Source organism: Cervus elaphus, chromosome 12 (genome assembly GCF_910594005.1).
Source record: "Cervus elaphus chromosome 12, mCerEla1.1, whole genome shotgun sequence".
NCBI lineage: Eukaryota > Metazoa > Chordata > Mammalia > Artiodactyla > Cervidae > Cervus > Cervus elaphus.
In genome coordinates this window covers 92,859,504-92,882,074 of record NC_057826.1, presented here as the reverse complement: position 1 = coordinate 92,882,074, position 22,571 = coordinate 92,859,504, and the positions used below count along the sequence as shown (strand labels likewise).

The 22,571-nt window shown below is 36.7% G+C and overlaps 1 protein-coding gene across 3 annotated transcripts in view; it reads right to left on the bottom strand.

The window, feature by feature from the left end:
* CERT1 (ceramide transporter 1) overlaps positions 1–22,571 on the bottom strand; it is a 123,070-nt gene that overhangs the window by 56,607 nt on the left and 43,892 nt on the right. For all 3 annotated transcript variants that reach the window (XM_043920025.1, XM_043920022.1, XM_043920024.1), the window contains 2 exons: positions 3,606–3,713; positions 2,801–2,939 (listed from right to left, as the gene is read on the bottom strand). In XM_043920025.1, the coding sequence (XP_043775960.1) occupies positions 2,801–2,939; positions 3,606–3,713 (247 nt within the window). The remainder of the gene's footprint in view (positions 1–2,800; positions 2,940–3,605; positions 3,714–22,571) is intronic.

Below are 22,571 nucleotides of genomic sequence, written 5' to 3'. Positions count from 1 at the left end.
GGCCCTTAGTGTTCTTATTCCATGTTCTTATTTCAGCTTTACCCAGCACGTACTCTTAAAAATAAAATTTTGCAAAATAGCCATTTATAGGGAAATTAGTTGTTATGGCTGAATTGTATCACAACAAAATTCATATGTTGACGTCCTAACCTTCCTATACTCCAAACTATGACTGTATTTGGAGACACGGTCTTCACAGAGGTAATCAAGTTAAAATGAGGTCATGACGATGGGCCCAGTCAATATGTCAAGATGACCAGTGTCCTTATAGGAGAAGGAAGTTTGGACACGGACACTTATAAAGGAAGATAATGTGAAGACTTGTGGAGCAGATGCTCATCCACAAGGCAAGGAAAGACGCCTAGAACAGATCCTTCCCTCATGACCCTCATGGTTTGAGAAAAAACCAAACTCGCCAAAACCGTGGTCTCACATTTTTAGCTTCCAGACTGTGGAGAAATAAATTTCTGCTGTTTAAGCCACAGGTGATGGAGTACTTTGGTGACGGCAGCCTTAGCAAACTAATATATTAGTCTGTCACTGTTGCACTTTCCAGGTGGCACTAGTGGTACAGAATTCACCGGCAATGCAGGAAATGCAAGAGATGTGGGTTTGATCCCTGGGTCAGGAAGATCCCCTGGAGAAGGAAATGGCAACCCACTCCAGCAGTCTTGCCTAGGAAACCCCATGGACAGAGGACACAGTCCATGGGGTCACTAAGAGTCAGACATGACAGAGCGTGCACACACACATCACTGCTGCTATACAGTCAAACATGAATAGTGTTTAAAGGTATTTTTCAAATCCTCTACACAGCTTGGTTGTGAATGCATGCCAATTTCCGCTCCTTCCACCATCACTTTCATCCTTAAAATGCTATGTATTATTGACATGGAGACACAGACCATTTAAAAATTAAGAAGAATTCAAATCTGTGTCTACCTTGTTTTAGTTTAAAGGGCTGTCTGCAAGCAAATGAAAGCTGATATGTAAGGTCTAATTTGATAGAAAAAAAAGTATATATACTTTTTTGATTAATGAGAAATAGAAGTTCAACCATCTTTATTTTTTAGAGAAATAAACATTAAAGAGCCAAAAAATTAAAGTGTATCAAATATAAAGAATTTCAAGTCTACTTTAGATAAAATTAAGTGTTTTAAGAGGAATATGGGCTTCTGCTTCAGACAAAGATGAAGCAACAAGGAGAGAATTTACCCTCTGGCATGAAATTAAAAAATTAGACAAAATATATGAAACAATGGTTTTCAAGACACTGGCTATCAGGCAACAAAGGACAGTGATCCTTAAGGGCTGGGAAACAAATGATGCGAGCCCTGTGACTGGTCCAGTCTACTGCGGTGAGGGTTTCTGAGCTGTGGAGTAGGAACTCAGGAGGAGCCTGGTACTCTCTGACGTGAGAAAATGGAGCTGAAAATCCAGATGGACAAAGGTCACTAGAGTTCAGAAGGCTGAGTGCTTGGGAGAAGAGCGCTGTACAGAGAGAACTCTGTGGAGGGGCAGAAGGTCCCACTGGGAGTCTTGTGTAGAGCGCTGATAGCACATGTGAGCTGAGGAACCACAGAGGTCGTAGAAAGAACCGTCTGCAAGGATTCCAGCGAAGAGGACCCGAAGTCTGTGTGGAGCAGGGAAAGTGTCTGTCCCAACAACACAGACCTGGGACAATACACAGGGAACTGGCTAGGGAATGCGGAGCTGCTTTGCCTCAGTAGTGGGGAGAGATCGAAATACATTATTCTAGGTTTTTACACAATAAAAGAAGTGGCATATTACTTGAAGGTAGACTGTAATAACTTAAATGTATAGCCACTATAATAACAAATTTAACAAAAAGTCAACAAAGGAAATAAAAAATAGAATTATAAAAACTATTCAATCCAAAAGAAGGTAGAGAAAGGGAAAAAAGAACAGAGAACAGAAAAAGAATATGTAAGAAGGGACGAGCTCATGTTCTTCTACTCAGCCATTTTGTTAACAGAAAGAATATAAACCCACATTAAACACATTTAATAAGACCAAAACACAAAATCATGTCAGGCAACCTAGTCATACTGGGAATAAACTTAGCACTATTTAGTAATGCTGTTATGAGTAGTTCATTTTGCCTACATAGCAGATTAAAACAGAAGAACAGATACTACACCAGTAATATTCAGCAGTAACAAATGAAAAGTATCTTTAGAATTCATATTACAGGTTAACTAAATATCATCTCTCTCTCTCTCTTAACTCTTAAAGGAAAGAACCTCACTAGAAATTACTTATATATATGTACATGTCATTCCATTATTATTCTATTCCATTACCCAGACTTCTTCCTCTATGAGAAAAAGGGCAGAGGAAAGGAAGACAGAGGAAGAGAAAGAGAGGAAAGAGGGAGAGGAAGAATAGGAAGAGGGAGGGGAAAAAAGACCAACTGATTCCCGATGTGGAGGATTTAACAAAAACATATGCTTGTCTCTTAAGACTTGTCATAGGGTACAATTTATTAGACATAATCATGTGAAATGCTCTGTATTATCAAGATATTACATTTTTTAATAAAATAAAGAGTTCAAAAATCATTTTAAAATCTTCAATGACATCTGGTATGGGTGATCAGATTAATTAAGGCGCTATTAAAGTACACAAGTTACGTGGACACTGAAATCTGTGACATTCGCGATGTGCAGCAAAAGTGACTGTAATTACCTTGATCACTTAAAGACATTACCCTTTAAGATCAAGAGGCTTTAAATCCATTCATTCTCCAAGTAAAAATAGTGGTAATAGCCTAATTAACCTTTATCCCTTTGAAGCTCATCCTTGGAGACAGCATCAGCACAGGCGTCAAAGAACTTCTGCAGAGTATCGACTTGTCTACACAGTATATCTCTGAAGGTTTCCATTTCAGCCAGCTTCTCACGCAAACTGTGGCCCTTCTGTAACACAGAAGATGGGGTGTGCAATCCAAGTTAATAAAATCAAAACTGGGCTTTCCTGGTGGCTCAGAGGTTAAAGCGTCTGCCCGCAGTGCAGGAGACCTGGGTTCGATCCCTGAGTCACGAAGATCCCCTGGAGAAGGAAATGGCAACCCACTCCAGTATTCTTGCCTGGAGAATCCCATGGAGGGAGAAGCCTGGTAGGCTACAGTCCATGGGGGTCGCAAAGAGTTGGACACGACTGAGCGACTTCACTTCATTTAAGTATCACAAAGGATGGGATTTCATTATCTTTTAATTTAAGGTCTGTATTTTACTCTGAGCGACTTCACTTAAGTATCACAAAGGATGGAATTTCATTATCTTTTAATTTAAGGTCTGTATTTTACTACCGAGGGCATGGGGTAGGAAGAGTTGTCAAGTTCAATGTAGTGTTTCCAGGGAAACACTTGAAACTAATTATTTGACAGTGAGAAGCCTGAAGGAAATGAGAGAAATAAGCCTGACAACTTTGCTACTCTAATATTTAATATTTTCAAATTAACATTGTGATGAAAAATTATGAAAGATTTTCTTTCAAGAAACTATTAAATAAGTTCTGCTCACAACATTCAGTACTAAACTCAATTTATGCTGCCTTAACTTAAAGCATTCATAATTACAAACCTTGAATGAGGAGGTGGATGTTGCAGAATAGCCGCTTGCTCCGGATACCAATGACACCATTGAGCCATGTCGACGCAAGCTGGATTCAGATCCATATCCAGATTCAGTCTAAAAAGGAAAGTAAACTACATGAAAAAATTAAATAAAAAATACTTAATCATCACAAGAAAAAACTTTTTAACCATGTCAGGTGATGGATGTTAAGTAAACTCATTGTAGCAAGCATTTCACAATATATACATATATCAAATCTTTATGCTGTAAACTTTAATACAATATTACATGATCAATTTATCTCAATAAAACTGGAAAAAATAGTTGAGAAAACAAAAGCTTCCATATAAACTAATAAGGTTATTGTAAAAAATTTAAAAATAAGGTTATTAGAACAATAATTAGAAATAAGAGTTCACTCAAGAAATACAGGCAATCCACTGGCATAAGCAATGTGTTTCAATTGCTAACTGCCATTAATTTAGAAATGTACTGAATACCAACTACATGCTGGGCTAGTGGGCTAACCGATTATAAAAGGAAAACTACCTATAGTAGGTAAATTCATAGAGACAGAAAGTGGAGTCGTGGTTATCAGGGAGCTAGGAAGATAGGAGAATGAGGTGTTAGAATCTACTAGGTACAGAGCTGGATAAGATGAAGAAGTTCTGGAGATAGATGTGATGATGGTTGAATAGCAATGTGGATAAATTTAATATCATAGAATTATACAGTTAAAAAGCTAAAATGATAGATCGTCATTCATATTTTACCATGGTAAAAAATTTTGGTAGAACAAAGACCAAAAGAAAAAAAAAAAAAAAGGAAACCAAGTACTGTTTCTTTATAGACAAATTACTTATCCTGACATAGCTCAAATATCTCTGTCTCAATGAAGCCTTTCCTATTATTTCAGGTAGTTTGTATTCTCAACCATTCTTAACCTATTATGATTATGGCATCTACTACTCAATTTTAATAGCTAATATTTCATTACTACTCCTGGACCTGGATCTTCTGTAAGACAGTTGCAATTTTTTCCATTTTTGGAGTGACCTTAACAGTTCATGACACAAAGAAAATCCCCAATTTTCCCAACCTATTTTGTCATCACCCAATGGAAGCCTTTATTTAGACTCAGCACTGTGATCTAATCTTGAAGAGCTGCTACTCTTTAGGGGTCCCCAACCCCCGGGGCCATAGACTGGTACCAGTATTGTGGCCTGTTAGGAGCTAGGCTGCAGAGCAGGTGAGTGGCAGGTAAGTGGGTGAAACCTCATCTGTATTTACAGCTGCTCCCCATTGCTGCAGTTGAATCATCCTGAAACCATCCCTTGATCCCATCTGTGGAAAAATTACCTTCAATCAAACAGGCCCCTGGTGCCAAAAAGGTTGGAGACCCCTGCTTTAGCGTATCAGTTTTGTATCTCATCCTCCCTAGGAAAATGCAGTACTTCTCTCCTGGCTCAAATGGTGAAGAATCTACCTGCAATGCAGGAGACCTGGGTTCGATCCCTGGGTCAGGAAGATCCCCTGGAGAAGGAAATGGCAACACACTCCAGTACTCTTTAGCCTGGAGAATTCCCTGGACAGAGGAGCCTGGTGGGCTACATGCAGTCCATGGGATCACAGAGAGTTGGACATAGCTGAGCTACTAATTTTCACTTTTCAAAAATACAGACAAAGGAATCGAACATTTGGAAAAAGTAAGTTCCAAGCACCTAAAACCTGTTCAAGTATTTAGGGTCTCTGATTACTTTCTACTGTAGATTTTAAAAGTACTGTACACAATTTTAATCCTAGTCATAAACTTAAGAAGTAAAATAATACCTAATCATTTTTAGTATCATACCTAGCATATATTCCCAAAGTCCAAGCTTCTAGCACATACTGATTGTTAAAGATTCAAAATAAAATTGTCATACTTTAATAATAATTGTTCATAAAACAGTCTAGCTATAAAAGGTACTGCAATATGTTCTCAATTGTAAATTTCATAACAAATTACACATATACTTATGTTGTTCAGCTACTCAGTCGTGTCCAACTCTTTATGACCCCATGGACTGCAGCACACCAGGCTACCCTGTCCTTCACTATCTCCCAGAGTTTGCTTAAATTCATGTCCATTGAGTTGATGATCCCATTCAGCCATCTCATCCTCTGTCACCCTCTTCTACTCCTGCACTCCATAAACTTATGACTAGATGGAATCAAAGCTCTTCTCCAAGACTTGTGTCACCCTACACCACTCCCTATCTCAAAGCAAAGCAATATTTTAGTAACGAGGTAGAAATTACCAAGTAAGTATTCTGGTGCCAGGGAAACTATTAATGAAAGGGTTAAGTATATGCATTGTATATAAACTGCATCTCAAGAAAACTGATTTTTAAAAAAAGACAAAGTTAGTTCATGAGAAAAGCAGGCCAGGGTACAGTGGGGACGCTACCTACAGAGATGTATTTTGGTGGGAATACATTACAGTTGTCAAAACTCAAAGTGCCCAGTTAAAATGATACATTTTACAAATTGTACCTCAATAAAAGCTAAAGAAAAAAAGGTAAGCTTGTTTCAGTATAACAGAATCCCAATAAGAGAACTCTAATTACAGAAATCATATAACTCATTTAAAAAGTAAGACTGTTTTAATCAAACAATGTCCTGGAACAAAGGCACTGACCTAGGTCTCCTGCGGCTCTCGTCTCTGTCTCTCATCTGACAGGAATACTAACTTTCTGAGAACAGGGTTTCTACATTTTAACTGTTGTGCTGTTTTGGTAAACTTTTTCGTAGATTTAAATATAGAAGACTGGAATTAAAAATAAGAAAAATCTACTGGACTAAATAGATTTAATGGACTATTAAATGCAATGAACTAAAAATATAAAGCACTTCAGAAGTCACTTATCTCAGATACTTGCATGGCATTCATTTCTAACCAGTAATTAATTCAAACTGTCCATTTAAATATAAAACTCATAATTTTCAATCAAAATTTTATTTAAAAACAATTTTAGATATTTATTTAAAAATATTTAGAACCAAACAATTTGAAATTCAAATCCAAATCAATCTACCCTCTCCATTTACATGCTTTATATCAATGAGTCCTAAACAGAGTAAGTCAAAACTTTAAGATCCTGAAACAAAATACAAACACTACAAAGCTTTACTAAACATTTTTTGACTCTAAAAGATACTTCTTATATTCTTGTCTGTTTCTTCAGGTTCCACTATTTCAAAACAGTAATATCTCCTTACAACAAAGGCATGACAGAACAAAAGACTCTACTATAGCAGTAACGTTACTGTACATTTTAAGTAATGGATAGTAAGTGAATGTTGAGTCTGAGCATTTATAATAATTGTGTTTCTATTTCTAACAAAGTTTCACTTAAATAAATTGTATCGTAAATTATATATATCATTCTAAGGGAAAAAATAGAGTATACTCATGAATATCAATTTCATTTTCTTCAGTTTAGATAATGGGGGTTCATTTGTCACTCTATGTCAGTAACTGCACTGGGACAACTTTAAAAATAATCTAACTGCTTAACAAATATATACATGCACATACAAATGAATTCCCCCTATTTAAAAACTAGTCATTCTGGAAACGCCTATCATTCTGCCAACAATGCTGTCACTGCATCAAAGATTCCTAGGTACTATTATAATATTGAGAGTAATTTTATGATACAGACACAAAATGGAGCTATCTAAAATCATTTTGGGGAGTGGCAGAATAAAAATTTTAAAACTGTCTTACTACATTAAAGGAATAGCTACAAACTGTATAATTAAGCTTGACTACCTTTCCTATTCACATGACATGGCTTGATTTGGTACTGGATTTCTCTCAAAAATCAAAGATATCAATATTTTTCTTTTATTTTTAATAATTAAAAATGTTATTATTTATTTAGTCGGCTATGCTGAGTTTTATTTGTTGCATGGAGGACCTTTTTCTTTTTTGGTTGTGGCGTGCAAACTCTTAGTTGCGTGTGAGATCTAGTTCCCTGACCAGGGATCAATTGACGCTGGGACCCCTGCACTGGGAGCACAATGTCTTAGTCACTGGATCACCAGGGAGGTCACCCAGGGATATCAATACTTTAAAAACATTTTGTCATAGGGGCTAAAAATTATTCTAAAAGATATAAAACTATTCTGAAAAGCTGCAATGTTGTTGACATCTACTTGGGCTTTCTAAGATGTTCACCTTAAAGGCAACACTACTCATCCTGAATTTATAATCTGTGTTTTGAAGGTGGGGTGAGGAAAATGGGAATAAATTTCTTTATGGTCACAATGGATATACACTATTAAATGTTCTTAAAAATTGTAACATGGTTTCAAAATCTCATTGGTACAATTTTAGGGGTAATACATTAAAGGTATATAGCTTTTTTCTTAATCCCGCTTTTCCACAGGAAAAAAGTGGAACTTATTTACAACCTCTAATCACCAAAATAGTATTTTTTAAAACATCGATTTCCATCTAAAATTAATAATGTGGAATTCAAATGCAGTCACTATAGGATATTTCCCCCTTTTAACATATATGCTTTAAGATTCCCTCACACAAATTGCTTTACCAAAAAAACCATGATGGGATATCTGTGTTTGTAAGCAGTATTCATTAATGTGTTTTATATAAACATAAAATGCTATTTTGGTTCAATGACGTACTTACTGAACATGTCCTATATAGTACAAGGTGGGGTTCTTTTAAATATTACAGTAATGAGACCACACCTTTATTATAATACTCCTCCTCATTTTAGGGGGAGGAAAAAGCATAATCTTTTGGCCACCAGAGGGGGTCAGTAGCACTTTCCAAGCAGTATACTTTGAAAGTTGATACAAAGGTTACTATTGGTCAAAGTACGACAGTAACCTTCATACTAAATCCCTTACTTGTACCTTTACCTTCTGTATCTTGATTTTTTGAGAACACTGAAGATCACAATAAATTAAATCACATAGTTCAAAGTTACAAGTTTTAAAAAGGACCAGAAATGCCTAAGAACTAGTTTGAAAAGAGAACTCTAGGGACTTCCCTGGTGGTCCACTGGTTAAGATATGCAGGGAGCACAGGTTCGATCCCTGGTTGGGGAACTAAGATATCCCACACGCCACACCACATGCCACATGTCACATTAGTTTGGCTCATTCACACAGGAGATAAACATCTATTCTCATTTGCACAGTCTGTTCATCAGCCCATCTACACTCTGAAAACAGTGGTGTAAAATACAAGAAAAAAGTTGGTTTATTTTTTCATAGCACTTGCCTTCTGAAAAGCTTACTCCTTTTCCTAATAATACTCTCCAGGAAGAAGCATAGCAAAGAAACTGAGAAAGAAATGAACTTCCTCATGGTGTCAACAATTCTCCGTTTAGTGGCATAGGTCTACCCCTGACATTGTCCCTTTCCATTTTAATTATGGGAAAAGAGAAAAGAGAAGACAGACTAAAAGTTAACATAAGAACAATGGAGCACTTTCCAGAAACTGAAACTCTAAAACCCTTCATGAAACCAAATACGCCTGCCGTGTTGCCAGCATCCACACATCTACTTTGAGTATCATTTTAAAGCAAACCACAAGAGAAGCAAGATACCACAGCCAAGAGAACAATGTAACCAACAGGATTATGGCTTACAGTTAAGCTGCAAAGGTGATAATTTTGTTTATGATTCTAGGTAAACAAACTATTATTTGCTGTAATAAAATCTGGTACAGTGTCACACTTACATTAAGAATCTGTTCGCCTTTCAAATACATATGGACCCCCCTTGAGAAGCACTAGCCTCTGAAGTACAAAGAACACAGACAGCAATAGGGAGGACGCAGGCATGACTGTCAGTCACCACCAGACAGCTAGACCAGTCAGTCATTACTTTCTTGAGCTTATTTCTCTTTATCTTTAAAATGATATGGCTAGTCCAGAACTACAATTCTCTATATCAAGCCTAAAACACCAAAACTTAGGCTAAAAATGTATATATCCAGTGGAGGCCCGAATGTTCATCAAAGGTGTTGAACCAGCTGGAAAGATAAAACATACCACAATTTATTCAGAAAACTGACACTAACGATGTATCAGATGAGGAAGGGTTGAACCTACAATGATTTCCAGAAATTGCATTATCTCATAAATCAAAGAAAATTTAAAATATATTCTAAAAACTTGTATTAAAGACCATTTCATCCATTTCTGACTGCCTAGAGCCCAGCAGCAAGATGGTTAAATGAACAGAATATCTGCTTCCTCTCAAGACACTTTTCTCAAACCACACTGGGACGCTTCCTAGTCATTCTTCTATCGTAAGTGACAAACCACTATCTCGACCGATGAATGGATAAAGAAGTTGTGATACATATATACAATGGAACAGTACTCAGCCATAAAAAGCAACGCATTTGAGTCAGTTCTAATGAGGTGAATGAACCTAGAGCCTATTATACAGAATGAAGTCAGTCAGAAAGAGAAAGATAAATATCGTATACTAACACAAATATACAGAATCTAGAAAAATGGTACTGAAGAATTTATTTGCAGGGCAGCAACTGAGAAAGAGACATAGAGAACAGACTTATGGACATGGGGAGAGCGGGAGATGCAGGGAGAGAGTACCATGGAAACTTACATCACCATACGTAAAAAGAGAGCCAACGGGAATTTGCTGTGAGGCTCAGGAAATGCAAACAGGGGCTCTGCAACCACCTAGAGCAGTGGGATGGGAGGGAGACGGGAGGGAGGTTCAAGGGCGGGGACATACGTGTACCTATGGCTCATTCATGTTGAGGTTTGACAGAAGACAACACAATTCTGTAAAGCAATTATCCTTCAGTTAAAGAATAAGTAAAGAAATAAAAAACCAATTATCAAATAAAATACCTCATTTGAAGGTTGTTTATGGAACTTGGTTATTCATTTTTCATTTTCTTCTAATAAGTATGAGACAGGCCTTCATTTACAGAAGTATCTAAATAAGTAGTGTTGTAGTGAGATAAGGCTGGAAGGGTTAACTAAGGCCTTACTGCACATCCTACTTAAGTATTAAAAGAAGGCTAGAGGGGTAAAAGAAAATTAGACACTGCCTATCACAATGCAAAGAACTACAACAGCGCCCAAATACAATAGGATACTACAGAAGTAGAGAGTAACAACAGCAGTGCCCACTCTCCTTGCTTTCAGACATTCCTCTCTTGTACTTAGTTTAAGACTTTGGATTCCATAATACATATATTGTTTAATCTGTAGGGGAAATTAGACTTCTCAGAAAGCTACCAAGTATATCCTCTGCACCAAAAGCTTTCTTTAATGGGAATTTTAAAACATTTATTAATTGATTGATTTTTGGTTGCACTAGGTCTTCGTTGCTGTGCATGGGCCTTGTCAAGTTACAGAGCATGGGGGCCACTCTTCACTGCAGTGCACGGGCGTTTCTTGTGGTGGAGAACAGGCTCTGGGGCACACGGGCTTCAGGAGTTGCAGCAGGAAGGCTCAGTGTTACGGCGCACAGGCTTAGCTGCTTTGTGGCATGTGGAGTCTTCCCGGACCGGGGATCAAACCCGTGTCCCCTGCAAGTGGCCAGGTCGATTCCAACCCACTGCGCCACCAGTGAAGTCCACCAAAAGCTTTTTAAGAACCCAATCTGTGTCACAAAAGATGATTCCAAACAATCTAACTGAGACACTCTGAAATGCAGTCATTAACTTTTTTTGAAATCCTTCCCCTTGTAGGGAGTCTAGAAGCCCAGCTGTTTTTTCTTAATGACATTAAAACTGGAGATAAGAAATAAGATAAATCAAATGAGGCTGTTAACAAAGGCAAGCTGTTTAACAATATTTCCACTCTAGTTTTAGCAAACAAATACTAAAGGATAAGAGTGTTCTTTCTTGTTTGGTCTTGAGAGGAGGGCTGATGAAAAGAGTTGAGCAATTTTACATGGATATTTTATATATAAATCCCACACAGCGAAGCTGGATAAATTATAACACCGATACCAAGAATAAAAGCTAATACTTAGGATACTTACTTTGTGCCAGGCCTGATGCTAGAGCTTTAAGTGAATTATCTCATTTAATCCTTTTAAAAGCCTAAGTAAAATGGGCACTAATATTAACCCATTTTGTAGGTGATTTTATGTGATGAGCTGTACAACTGGTAAGTAAGGGAGCCAGGATTTAATTCCAGATCCAAGAGCCCATGATGTTCATCAACACTGAACTGCCTCAACATCCAGAGATTTTGCTTCTACTTCTTCCACATCTGTCCATTTCACTATTTTCCCACTGCCATTTCCCACTGCTGTTTTCCAGCTGTGGTCACCTAGTATCCCATTTGGATAAATCCTCCAGATTTCTAACTGCTCTTAGTCTAGTTCCTCTTGAAATCTCTTCTAATGTGGCCAGGGGGGTACTTTAAAAACAGACATCTGACACTTCACTCCCTGTTTTAAATCCCGTTTGCTCATGTTTCTCCTTGGATCAAGCTCACACACGGCTTCTAAGTCCCTGTTGGAGGTAGAAGTGCAATTCAACTAACCTACTGCCAGCCTCCCTGCTCACTTCTCATCTACTATTTGAAATGTGTTTAGTCAGTATTGCGTAATAAAGTCTTTTGTTCTAGCCTCTGTTTTTTGTAGGGAGACACCTGTTTTGAAATAGTGGAACTTGAAGAAGTAGACAAGGATATAAGAAGTGTGCTTTATAGTGAAGAAATCTTTAACAGTACTTTGTAATATTTATATTACATCGTAAGTGCTTAATAAGTATTAGCTACCATTCTTTCTTCACCTTTCCACAAAGTCAGGAAATTTCTTTATATCTCTACTCCAAAAATACTTGTACAGAGGAAAATAAATTTAAAAAGTAGCTAGAAGCAATGCTCATTAACTTTCTTAATTTATGATTTGCCCTAGAAAAGGGGGCAAACGTATATTTGCTTTTGTAAGGAAGTTTCATAGGCATAAAGTAAAAAGGTCATAATTACATTCTTTTTATCTAACTGCAAACAGATGAGAGTGGCAAAATAATTAATGCTACTTTTTGAGACTCCTTTAAATGTCCCAAAAAGAGAAAAAACAGGTTTAATATGTCTAAGTAGTATTCGCAAAACTGTTGAAACGTTAAGATGGTATTGGCCAGGGGAACCTGAACTATTAATTCTTTCCTGCAAAGATCCTGAAAGAAATACATGCACATAAAACAATGGTCAGCAAATGAACATTCTTGATTATTCTGGGGCTTTGACCCCAAACCAAACTTTTCTAAAAAAGACATGCATTCTTTTCTCCAGGAGTAAGGGAGGAACGGAATCTGTTTCAAACAGGAGAAGATCCTTGTAACTTACTGCTGAGTGAAGGAAAAGCTACAAAGTAGTATGGAATCATTTACGTAAAACTCTAAGGTGTACATGCAAAGAAATTATCTGCAAGAAATCTTTACCAAAGATGAAGAGTGGTCATTTCTATGTGGCCTGAATTTTCAATTTCTTTTATATAGTTTTCAGTATTGGCTATATTGTTTGAATTATTTACAGTAACCATGTATCACTTCTACAAAAATAAAAACAAAAAATGAAGTCATAGAACACTTGTTTAATCTATCTGACTTAGAAAAGGTTAAAAATTAATGAAGCTGGCAGAGACGCAGAGCAGAGAAAGGAAGATCTACATGTTTTATAGATGGAATGAACATCAGCACAATCTTTCTGAAAAATAACCTGACAACATACAACAAAAGTGCTAGTATCCTTGAATAGAGTAGTCCTACTTCTGAGAATCCATTATGAGGACACAAACTATAGAAAAATACTTTATGTAGGAAGGGAGTAAATACTAAATGCAAAAAATAACTGAAACAATCTAAAGGCCTAGGAATAAGCAAATGAGTACCAAAAGTACAATGAAACAGTAAGGAAGTTGTGTTATAGGGAGAAAATGATGTTGAGTTAAAAAAACAACAACACGATATAAACTTTGTCATTTCCATAGAGTTATAGGGACACAAAATGTACAGAGAATAAGAAGGAAGTACACCAAAATGAAGAGCTGCCTTGGTTATAAGACTGATGGTAATTTTGTAACTTTTTCCTTATAATTAATAAAAGTTACTTTTAAAAATCCAGGGCAAGGGAAGCCAATGAAATCTGATCAATACAACTATTTACAGGAATGGTTTCAAAAGACTTAAGAATTTTTGGATCTAACTGTATGGAAAAGATTCATTTTTTAAGGAGACTGACTGATGATTTATTTCTTAGTATTCAACTATGCACCCATGAGAAAATAACTGGAATTAACTACAAAGGGGGGTGTATTACAAAAAATTGAGGTTATGGTTCTTGGAATAATGTTACCACTCACTAATCAATGTTCTCATAATCCGTTCAATCTCACTTTTATGCAAAATGGGAATAATACCTACAGTGAAAGACTTCCAACAGGATTAAATGATAACACTGGCTAGTTACAGTCTATCCTACAGATCAAGGGGGTGCCTACTGAAGAGAACAAGGGGCTAGGAAATAGGCATTGATATATACATATTCCTGGCAATGATCACGTCTTATCTGTCAAGAACATGAATTTGCTATATGACTGAAAAATGACAGAATTCTTTTTTTGAGGATAACATTTTAGCTTAAAGAACATTCATCTACTTTGCTACGTATTCTTATGATTCTTAACACAAAGCTGTCTTTCATACCTCAACACCACACAAGCCCAGGATATCTATCATGCAATTAAGACAACGGAAGCAAAACTGTTTTTAAGGTATTTGGTAAAAAGGCATGTTTGATGAAAAAGAATAGTTTTATGTACCTTGATTTTTTAAGAAACATTTTCTTCCAGGGAGTGTTCAATATACTCAGCAAATAAAATGAGAAAACAGTTTCCACTGCTGTGAATATGCATAAGTCATGCCACCCACCACTACGTTTCCATATCAGATATAGCAAAAGCAGAATCACATCTGTCCGGATGACTGTCAGAAATCTTCCCTCCTGATTAAATAAAAATTCAAATACAATACTGAACACTGTTTAAAAAAAAAACAACAACCAAGGACTTTAATAGTACAAAGCTTCGTTTCTCTTTAATATTTTCTAAAACTAGCAACATGGAATCGTTCTTCAACTCCAGATTAACTTTTTCCCCCTCCTCTTTCTTATCTAAAGAAACATTTTGCAAGCAATTTACAGACTAAAAAAGACACAAAGAATCAGCTAAAAATCTAGTAATATTTACCTAAATTGTTAGTAGCAAATATGTGGCAAGAATTAAAACAACGTGCAAGTTTGGTAAACTCTATACATCTTCAAGAAAATCAGAGATACCAAGGGAACATTTCATGCAAAGATGAGCTCAATAAAGGACAGAAATGGTATGGACCTAACAGAAGAAGAAGATATTAAGAAGAGGTGGCAAGAAAACAGAGAAGAACTATACAAAAAGGATCTTCATTACCCAGATAACCACGATGGTATGATCACTCACCTAGAGCCAGACATCCTGGAAGGCAAAGACAAGTGGGCATTAGGAAGCATCACTATGAACAGAGCTGATAAAATTCCAGTTCAGCTATGTCAAATCCTAAAAGATGATGCTGTGAAAGTGCTGCACTCAACATGCCAGCAAATTTGGAAAACTCAACAGTGGCCACAGAACTGGAAAAGGTCAGTTTTCATTCCAATCCCAAAGAAATACAATGCCAAAGAATGTTCAAACTACCACACAATTGCACTCATCTCACACACTAGCAAAGTAAAGCTCAAAATTCTCCAAGCCAGGCTTCAACAGTACGTGAATTGTGAACTTCCAGACGTTGAAGTTGATTTAGAAAAGGCAGAGGAACCAGAGATCAAATTGCCAACATCCACTGGATCACCGAAAAAGCAAGAGAGTTCCAGAAAAACATCTACTTCTGCTTTATTGACTACACCAAAGCCTTCGACTGTGTGGATCATAATAAACTGTGGAAAATTCTTCAAGAGATGGGAATACCTGACCTCCTGAGAAACCTTGTATGCAGGTCAAGCAGCAACAGAACCGGACATGGAACAACAGACTGGTTCCAAACGGGGAAAGGAGTACGTCAAGGCTGTATACTGTCATCCGGCTTATTTAACTTTCATGCAGGGTGCATCATGTGAAATGCCAGGCTGGATGAAGCACAAGCTGGAATCAAGATTGTTGGGAGAAATATCACTAATCTCAGATATGCAGATGACACCACCCTTATGACAGAAAGTGAAGAAGAACTACAGAGCCTCTTGATGAAAGTGAGAGAGAGAGAGGACAATGAAAAGGCTGGCTTAAAACTCAATATTCAGAAAACTAAGATCATGGCATCGAATCCCATCACTTCATGGCAAATAGATGGGGAAACAATGGAAACAGTCACAGATTTTATTTTTGGGGGCTCCAAAATCACTGCAGATGGTGACTGCAGCCATGAAATTAAAAGACGATTTGTCCTTGGAAGAAAAGCTATGACCAACCTAGACAGCATGCTAAAAAGCAAAGACATTACTTTGCCAACAAAGGTCCATCTAGTCAAAGCTATGGTTTTTCCAGTAGCTATGTATGGATGTGAGCTGGTCTATAAAGAAAGCTGAGAGCCGAAGAACTGATGCTTTTGAACTGTGGTGTTGGAGAAGATTGTTGAGCATCCCTCGGACTGCAAGGAGATCAATCCAGCCAATCCTAAAGGAAATCATCCTGAATGTTCACTGGAATGACCAATGCTAAAGTTGAAACTCCATTACTTTGGCCCCCGATGCAAAGAACCAACTCATTGGAGAAGACCCTGATGCTGGGAAAGATTGAAGGCGGGAGAAGGGGACGACAGAGGATGAGATGTTTGGAAGGCATCACAGACATGATGGACATGAATTTGAGTCAGCTCCAGGAGTTGGTGATGGACAGGGAAACCTGGCATGCTGCAGTCCATGGGGTCGCAAAGAGTCAGACACGACTGAACAACTGAACTGAACTGAACTGATGACATCAATACTTGTAAGACCTTTTCAAATTTTCAATATTCACCTGATCATGACAACCCACTCCAGTCTTCTTGCCTGGGAAATCCCATGGACAGAGGAGCCTGCCGAGCTATAACAGTTCATGGGGTCACAAAGAGTCAGACACGACTTAAGTGACTAAACCACCATGCTCAGTTTTAGAAGATAGTACAAAATTGTTTTACCAGTTTATATCTGTTGCACGCCATCCTCATCAGCATTTTGTAATAAATCTTTTATTTTTTAAGTTACTCAGGCATATGGTAGTATCACTGTGCTCCCTGACATCTAATGGCATTGACTATTGACTACCTTTTCATATGCTCATTACCCATTTGGATATGCTCTTTATGAAGTACCAGATCAAGTCTCTTGGCCTTTTTTTTTTAAAAATTGCACTGTGTCAACTTTTCTCATTAATTTGTAAGACCCTTCCTGGCTTTCTGACATTAAATGTTGTCAAGTTATTTCTCTTCAACTGGCTACATGGTTAATAAGATTAGCTACCTAAATATCCTCTTGGTTCACTGTTCTTGTAAAATCCTGATTCCTCCTTTAATAACTGGTAAAAGATAACACCTTCCTAGATAGAAGAACCTGGCTGAAAACTACAAATTAATGACATTTATTCCCTCTTTTTAAGATTATAAACTTCATTAAGTATTTAGGCAACATATGGAAGCACAAAGTGCAGATGAGCTCAGGTGAATTCAGCTTTTGACTGCAACAAAATCGTAGGCAACAGAAACTAAAAAAGTTACTTTAAAAGCCTTTGATTAAAAAAAAAAGCCTTTGATACAAGTATATTTATTCTAAAACACTAAGAATATTAAAGAGAGTTTGTATCTTGCTTTCTTCCTTGATTTCACTAACCTTAAAAATCATGGTAATTAGACATTATCTATATTTAAGTATTAAAATATTCTACTAACCATTATGCATTATTGCCTTTTCATACTGTCCATGGTAAAAGGCAATAGTCCATAACAGGAGGAGGAGATGACAGAGGATGAGATGGTTGGATGGCATCACCGACTCAAGAGACATGAGTGTGAGCAAGCTTTGGGAATTGGTGATGGACAGAGAGGCCTGGCATGCTGCAGTCCATGGGGTTGCGATGAGTCAGACATGACTGAGTGACGGAACTGAACTATGGGTTATTGCAAGAAATCTAGCAAGTAACTCCCACTGTTAGAATCAACCAAATTCCTCATTTTAAGGAGAGAAACATCCAGAGACTTAATAAATGCTGGTTAATAAAGTTCAGTTGTTTTACCACCTACTTGGGTTTTTCTACAATTTATCTGAGAAAATGGCAAAGCCCTGACTATTCCAGCAGCTGGCACTAGGTCTGTACGTCCCTCAACCATTAAAGGGCTTCCCAGATTGTGCTAGTGCTAAAGAACCTGCCTGCCAGTGCAGAAGACAAAAGAGATGCAGGTTCAATCCCTGGGTCGGGATGATCTCCTGGAGAAGGAAATGGCATCCCACTCCTGTATCTTTGCTTGGAAAATCCCAAGGACAGAGGAACCTGGTGGGCTGTAGTCCATGTGATTGTAGAGTTGGACATGACTGAAGCAACTGAGCACAATTAGAACTCTTGAATATAAAGGAAAAGTAAAATTTGATTCCATCCTCTTCCTTTCATCACTGTGGTATGATGCAAATAAGGTAAAAGAAAAACTGGTTCTAACCCACTGAGCCCATAAATTACTTATATAAAGTATACACTAAGAAACAGTTGTTGTAAAAGTTTTATTTGCATTCTTAAACCTTCATCAATTTAATCAGATTCAAAATGCACACCTAAGTTTACATGATAATCATTTATAAAGCAGACAAGTATAGAATGAACTTCTGGTATTTGTTAAGAAATTTTTCCAATATTATAGTTGGTTAAGAAAGGCAGAGGACTTCCCTGGCAGTCCAGTGGTAAAGACTCCGAGCTTCCATTGCCACGGGCATAGGTTCGATTCCTGGTTGGGGAACTAAGATCCCGCAGCAAACAGAAATGGGATGACTTTATATGACTTTGATGTTTAAAATTTGGTAAAAAGAAAACAGGTATATTCTGCCACCTAGTTAGAAATAGTTTTCTAATAAATTTATGTCAAATTTAAGATAAAAGCAATTAAGATGTCAAGTAAGCAGAAACTGCTTCTTTTAGAAGTAGAGAAAAAGCACTAAGATCAAACTGACCCTGACATACCACAGGAAAAAGAAAACTCATTACGGCAAAGAGCAAAAGCATTTTTAAAAGATCTTTAAAGTGAGTCTTGGGCATCATTTAGGTTTGCTCAACCATGAGAATCTTCTGGTGGGAAACTTTTTTCATAACCCATTTCAAGTAAAATATATCAATTCCTTAAAAAACAATTGCACTTAATTTCCTCAGACAGAAATCCTTTAACTTCTCAGGCCAAGAACACACCTTTCTTCTGAAAGTAATCAAATGGAGCTTCACAAATAAATTAGTGAGCCTTCACAAAGAAACAAAGACACAAACATTAAATTGTAAAACAACTGCCTGTAGATTCTCACCACAGAAAATCAGTATCTGTAAAAATTATCTGGATTCTTCCTCCCTAAATTGTATACTTTCCTATGACTCCTTAGGTCTTAGATAATTCACAAAATATAGGGAATACGGGTGGTCCATGACCACCAAAATTTCAGGGTCTACTAAGGTTGCTCCCTTATGGAAATAAAGCAATGTCATGATGACTAAAAACTCTTACCAGAGCCAAAAAACTTAACTTTATGAACGTGATTCTTATATCTGCTAGTGTAGGGAGAGCATTCCTGCTAGTTTTTTTGTTTTGATGGGGTGGTGATGCAGGGGAGTCTACTTCTTTCATGGTAAGAAACCTGGTTTATTCAAAATCACATGCACTGCAACTGTAGAAGATTCTAGGAGTAATACTATAATTCTTTTAAATCACAGAATCAACAGATGGCTTATCACAATTTCTTTATTAACTGATTACACAGAAAATGCTCACAGAAGCCTTTAGATAATACTAGACACATCTTTACTAAAAATAATATTAACTTACCCAAATAAAAAATAACCAACTTACCATCACATTTGTAGTTTTTAGTTTTAAAATAATTTTCACAAACAACTCATTAGACCTCAAAGACAGCATGGCAGATGGCTAAGAGATTAAAAAAACAAGCAAGCCCCGTCTTTAAAGATTTATTTAGTGTTGTTTCAATTCCTAAGGAGAAATGCAAAGTATGAATGGATTCTACATATATAAAGCCAGCACACTATTTTAAATAAAATTACTGGTTTGGTATACATATGCTCCTTTCTGTATTTTATATTAAAGTAGAATCCCTGAATTTAAGAAAGACCTCAGAAATACCTTCTTTCCACAGGGACTATTTGTTTAATGTTACACTGAATTATGCAATTTCTAATGTATTGCAAAAACTTAAATCATGAAATCATATTAACTTTTCTTGTGCTGATTAAGTTATTACGGAATGAATACCAAGGAGGATAAAACAAGAGCTAGACAAAGAACACAGAACCCTAGTGTATTTTTGTCAGTAATCATTCTAACACTAACTGTAAAGATTAAAGGGAAAAAACAACTCCTCAAATTACAAATTTCCCCCATATAATGTTTTACAATACTGTAAATTATTTCAACTGGAAAACATATGTGTCTAATGCTTTTCTGATTCCTACAAAAAAGTTGTATCCCTGAGCCTTTAAGAAGTTTACAGTTCAAAACACACACTAGAGATATGAAGGACAAAAAAAATATGAGAACACTGCGATTCAAGAAACTCAAGATTTCAGTCAACAAAATACATCTGCCATGAATACTTAGAGGATGGCAGAAGTGTTTGCTGGACAGAAGTTCCGGTTCTCAGGTCATACAGACCTGGGTCTGAATGCTGGCCCCTTCACTAATTAGCAGTTTAACCTTGGACAAGTTACTTAACCTCTCTATGCCTCAATTTCCTAATGTGTAAAAACAGGACAATAATGTTAATCTCACAAGGATGTGAGAGCAAAATGTGAAAAAGCATATGAAGTGTTTGTTACTCTATCTAGCACACCGTAGTCCTCAGAAATGTTTGCTATCATCACCATTGCCTCTACCGTATTGTTCTTGGTGAAGGGGTTCTGTAAAATAGAACTCCTGATATGTATGTAAGGATTTATGTATGGATGTGTGTGTGAAATTGATATATAAAGGTTATCATAATGAGCGTAATAGCTTTCTGGAAAGAAAAGAACAGAAACCTCCCATTTCCCTTGCCAAACCTATTGGGCAAGCTCTAAAAAAGGCCTCACAGCAAGAAAAGACAGTGGGGCGGCAGGGCCATCTGACAACATCAGAAGAGAAAAGGACAGGGCCACTGTTCCAAGTATACTGTCCAGCCATCGTAAGGACAGCTGGTGCCATGGAAGGAACTCTGAATTGAACTGAGTGAACTGAAATGACAAGAACTCAGGTCATCTCTGAAGTACTTGGTTTATCATGATTCGGTTATTTTGCTTGCTTGTCTTTTGTGGATTTTTTTCTTTTGAGAGGAGTCGGGGAGGTAAACAATGTATTATGTCATCTTTCCTTCTTTAGGTGATTTACCAAGGTCACACAGTTGTTATATAATAGTGTTAGGATTTAATCCCATATATGTCAGACCCCAGTCTCCAGTGCTCAAACACTACAATATAACACTGTTATGGCAATCCACGGGCAGAAAGATGAGTTCACATTTATCCTGTATATATATGGTAGCAGAACTCAGACAACACATTCTCACCTGCAGGAAGTGACCCTGTAGGACTATTTTCAAACATTCCGCCAACGGTACCCGACAGAAAGCACAGTCAACATCAAACTGTATCCTGAGAGTCTGCTTACGAAAACGCAGTATAGTCTCCAGCAAATCACTCAAGTTTAACCTAAATCTCAGTTACCATGTCTGTGAAATAGTATTTCCCTCATCTCTCAGGGCAGCAGACAGAAAGTAAAGTGCATGAAGTATAATAATACAATGATTAGTACTTGGTGACCCTCAAAATAAACAATACCCCCTATCATCATCATACCTTAACAATCTGATTTGATTCTGAATATCAATCTAAGAATGCTTGCTCAAATAGTAAAATAACCAAATTTAGGTTCCACATTAATATTTTTTTAGTGATTCTAAAGAATGAAATTGAAAACATCTCACTACCTTCCTGCTCCTGGTCTATCAGAAGAAAAAGAGAGAGAGAAAACTTTTCTCATTATGTTTGATGATAGCATTTGAATTTTCTCCTTCCCATGTCAGTTTAATAACAATTTATTTTTAGAATTCAAATTCAGTTTAAATCTTCACCGATATGCTGTTTAATTGGTACATATCATATTTTACATTAAAATTTAACAAGTATTAATGAGAATAACAATTAATGATTTTTCCTTCCTTGTTTATGAATAAACTATATTTAGAAATAAGAAAGTAAAGTTTATACACTGTATCTAGAACCTTGCTGCTGAATCTATTTCTAAGAACTTAAATTTACCAAAACTGTGTTACCCAGTAAGTCACAATGCTCTGATGGAGACTCAAAGATCCTATCTATCCATTATTCAAAGGTGCAAAGAAATCAATGATACAGAAGAAATATATGCTTTATGCATCATTCCTCATACAAAGAGAAGAAACAAAATGAAAACCTGCAAAGATTCCTCAATCAACTTCACTATGAAGAATGAACAAAATCAAATATGCTTTTTAAAACAGAAAAAAACTAGTGCTGTGACCTAAATCAACTAATTAAGCCAACAAACGTCATCTCAGTTAAAAATACCAAAATTAGTTTTAATATTGCCTTTATACCAAAATTAGTTTTAATAATGCCTTTAATCATTATTAAGAGGGCTGGCCCTGATTAACTACACAAAACTGCCCA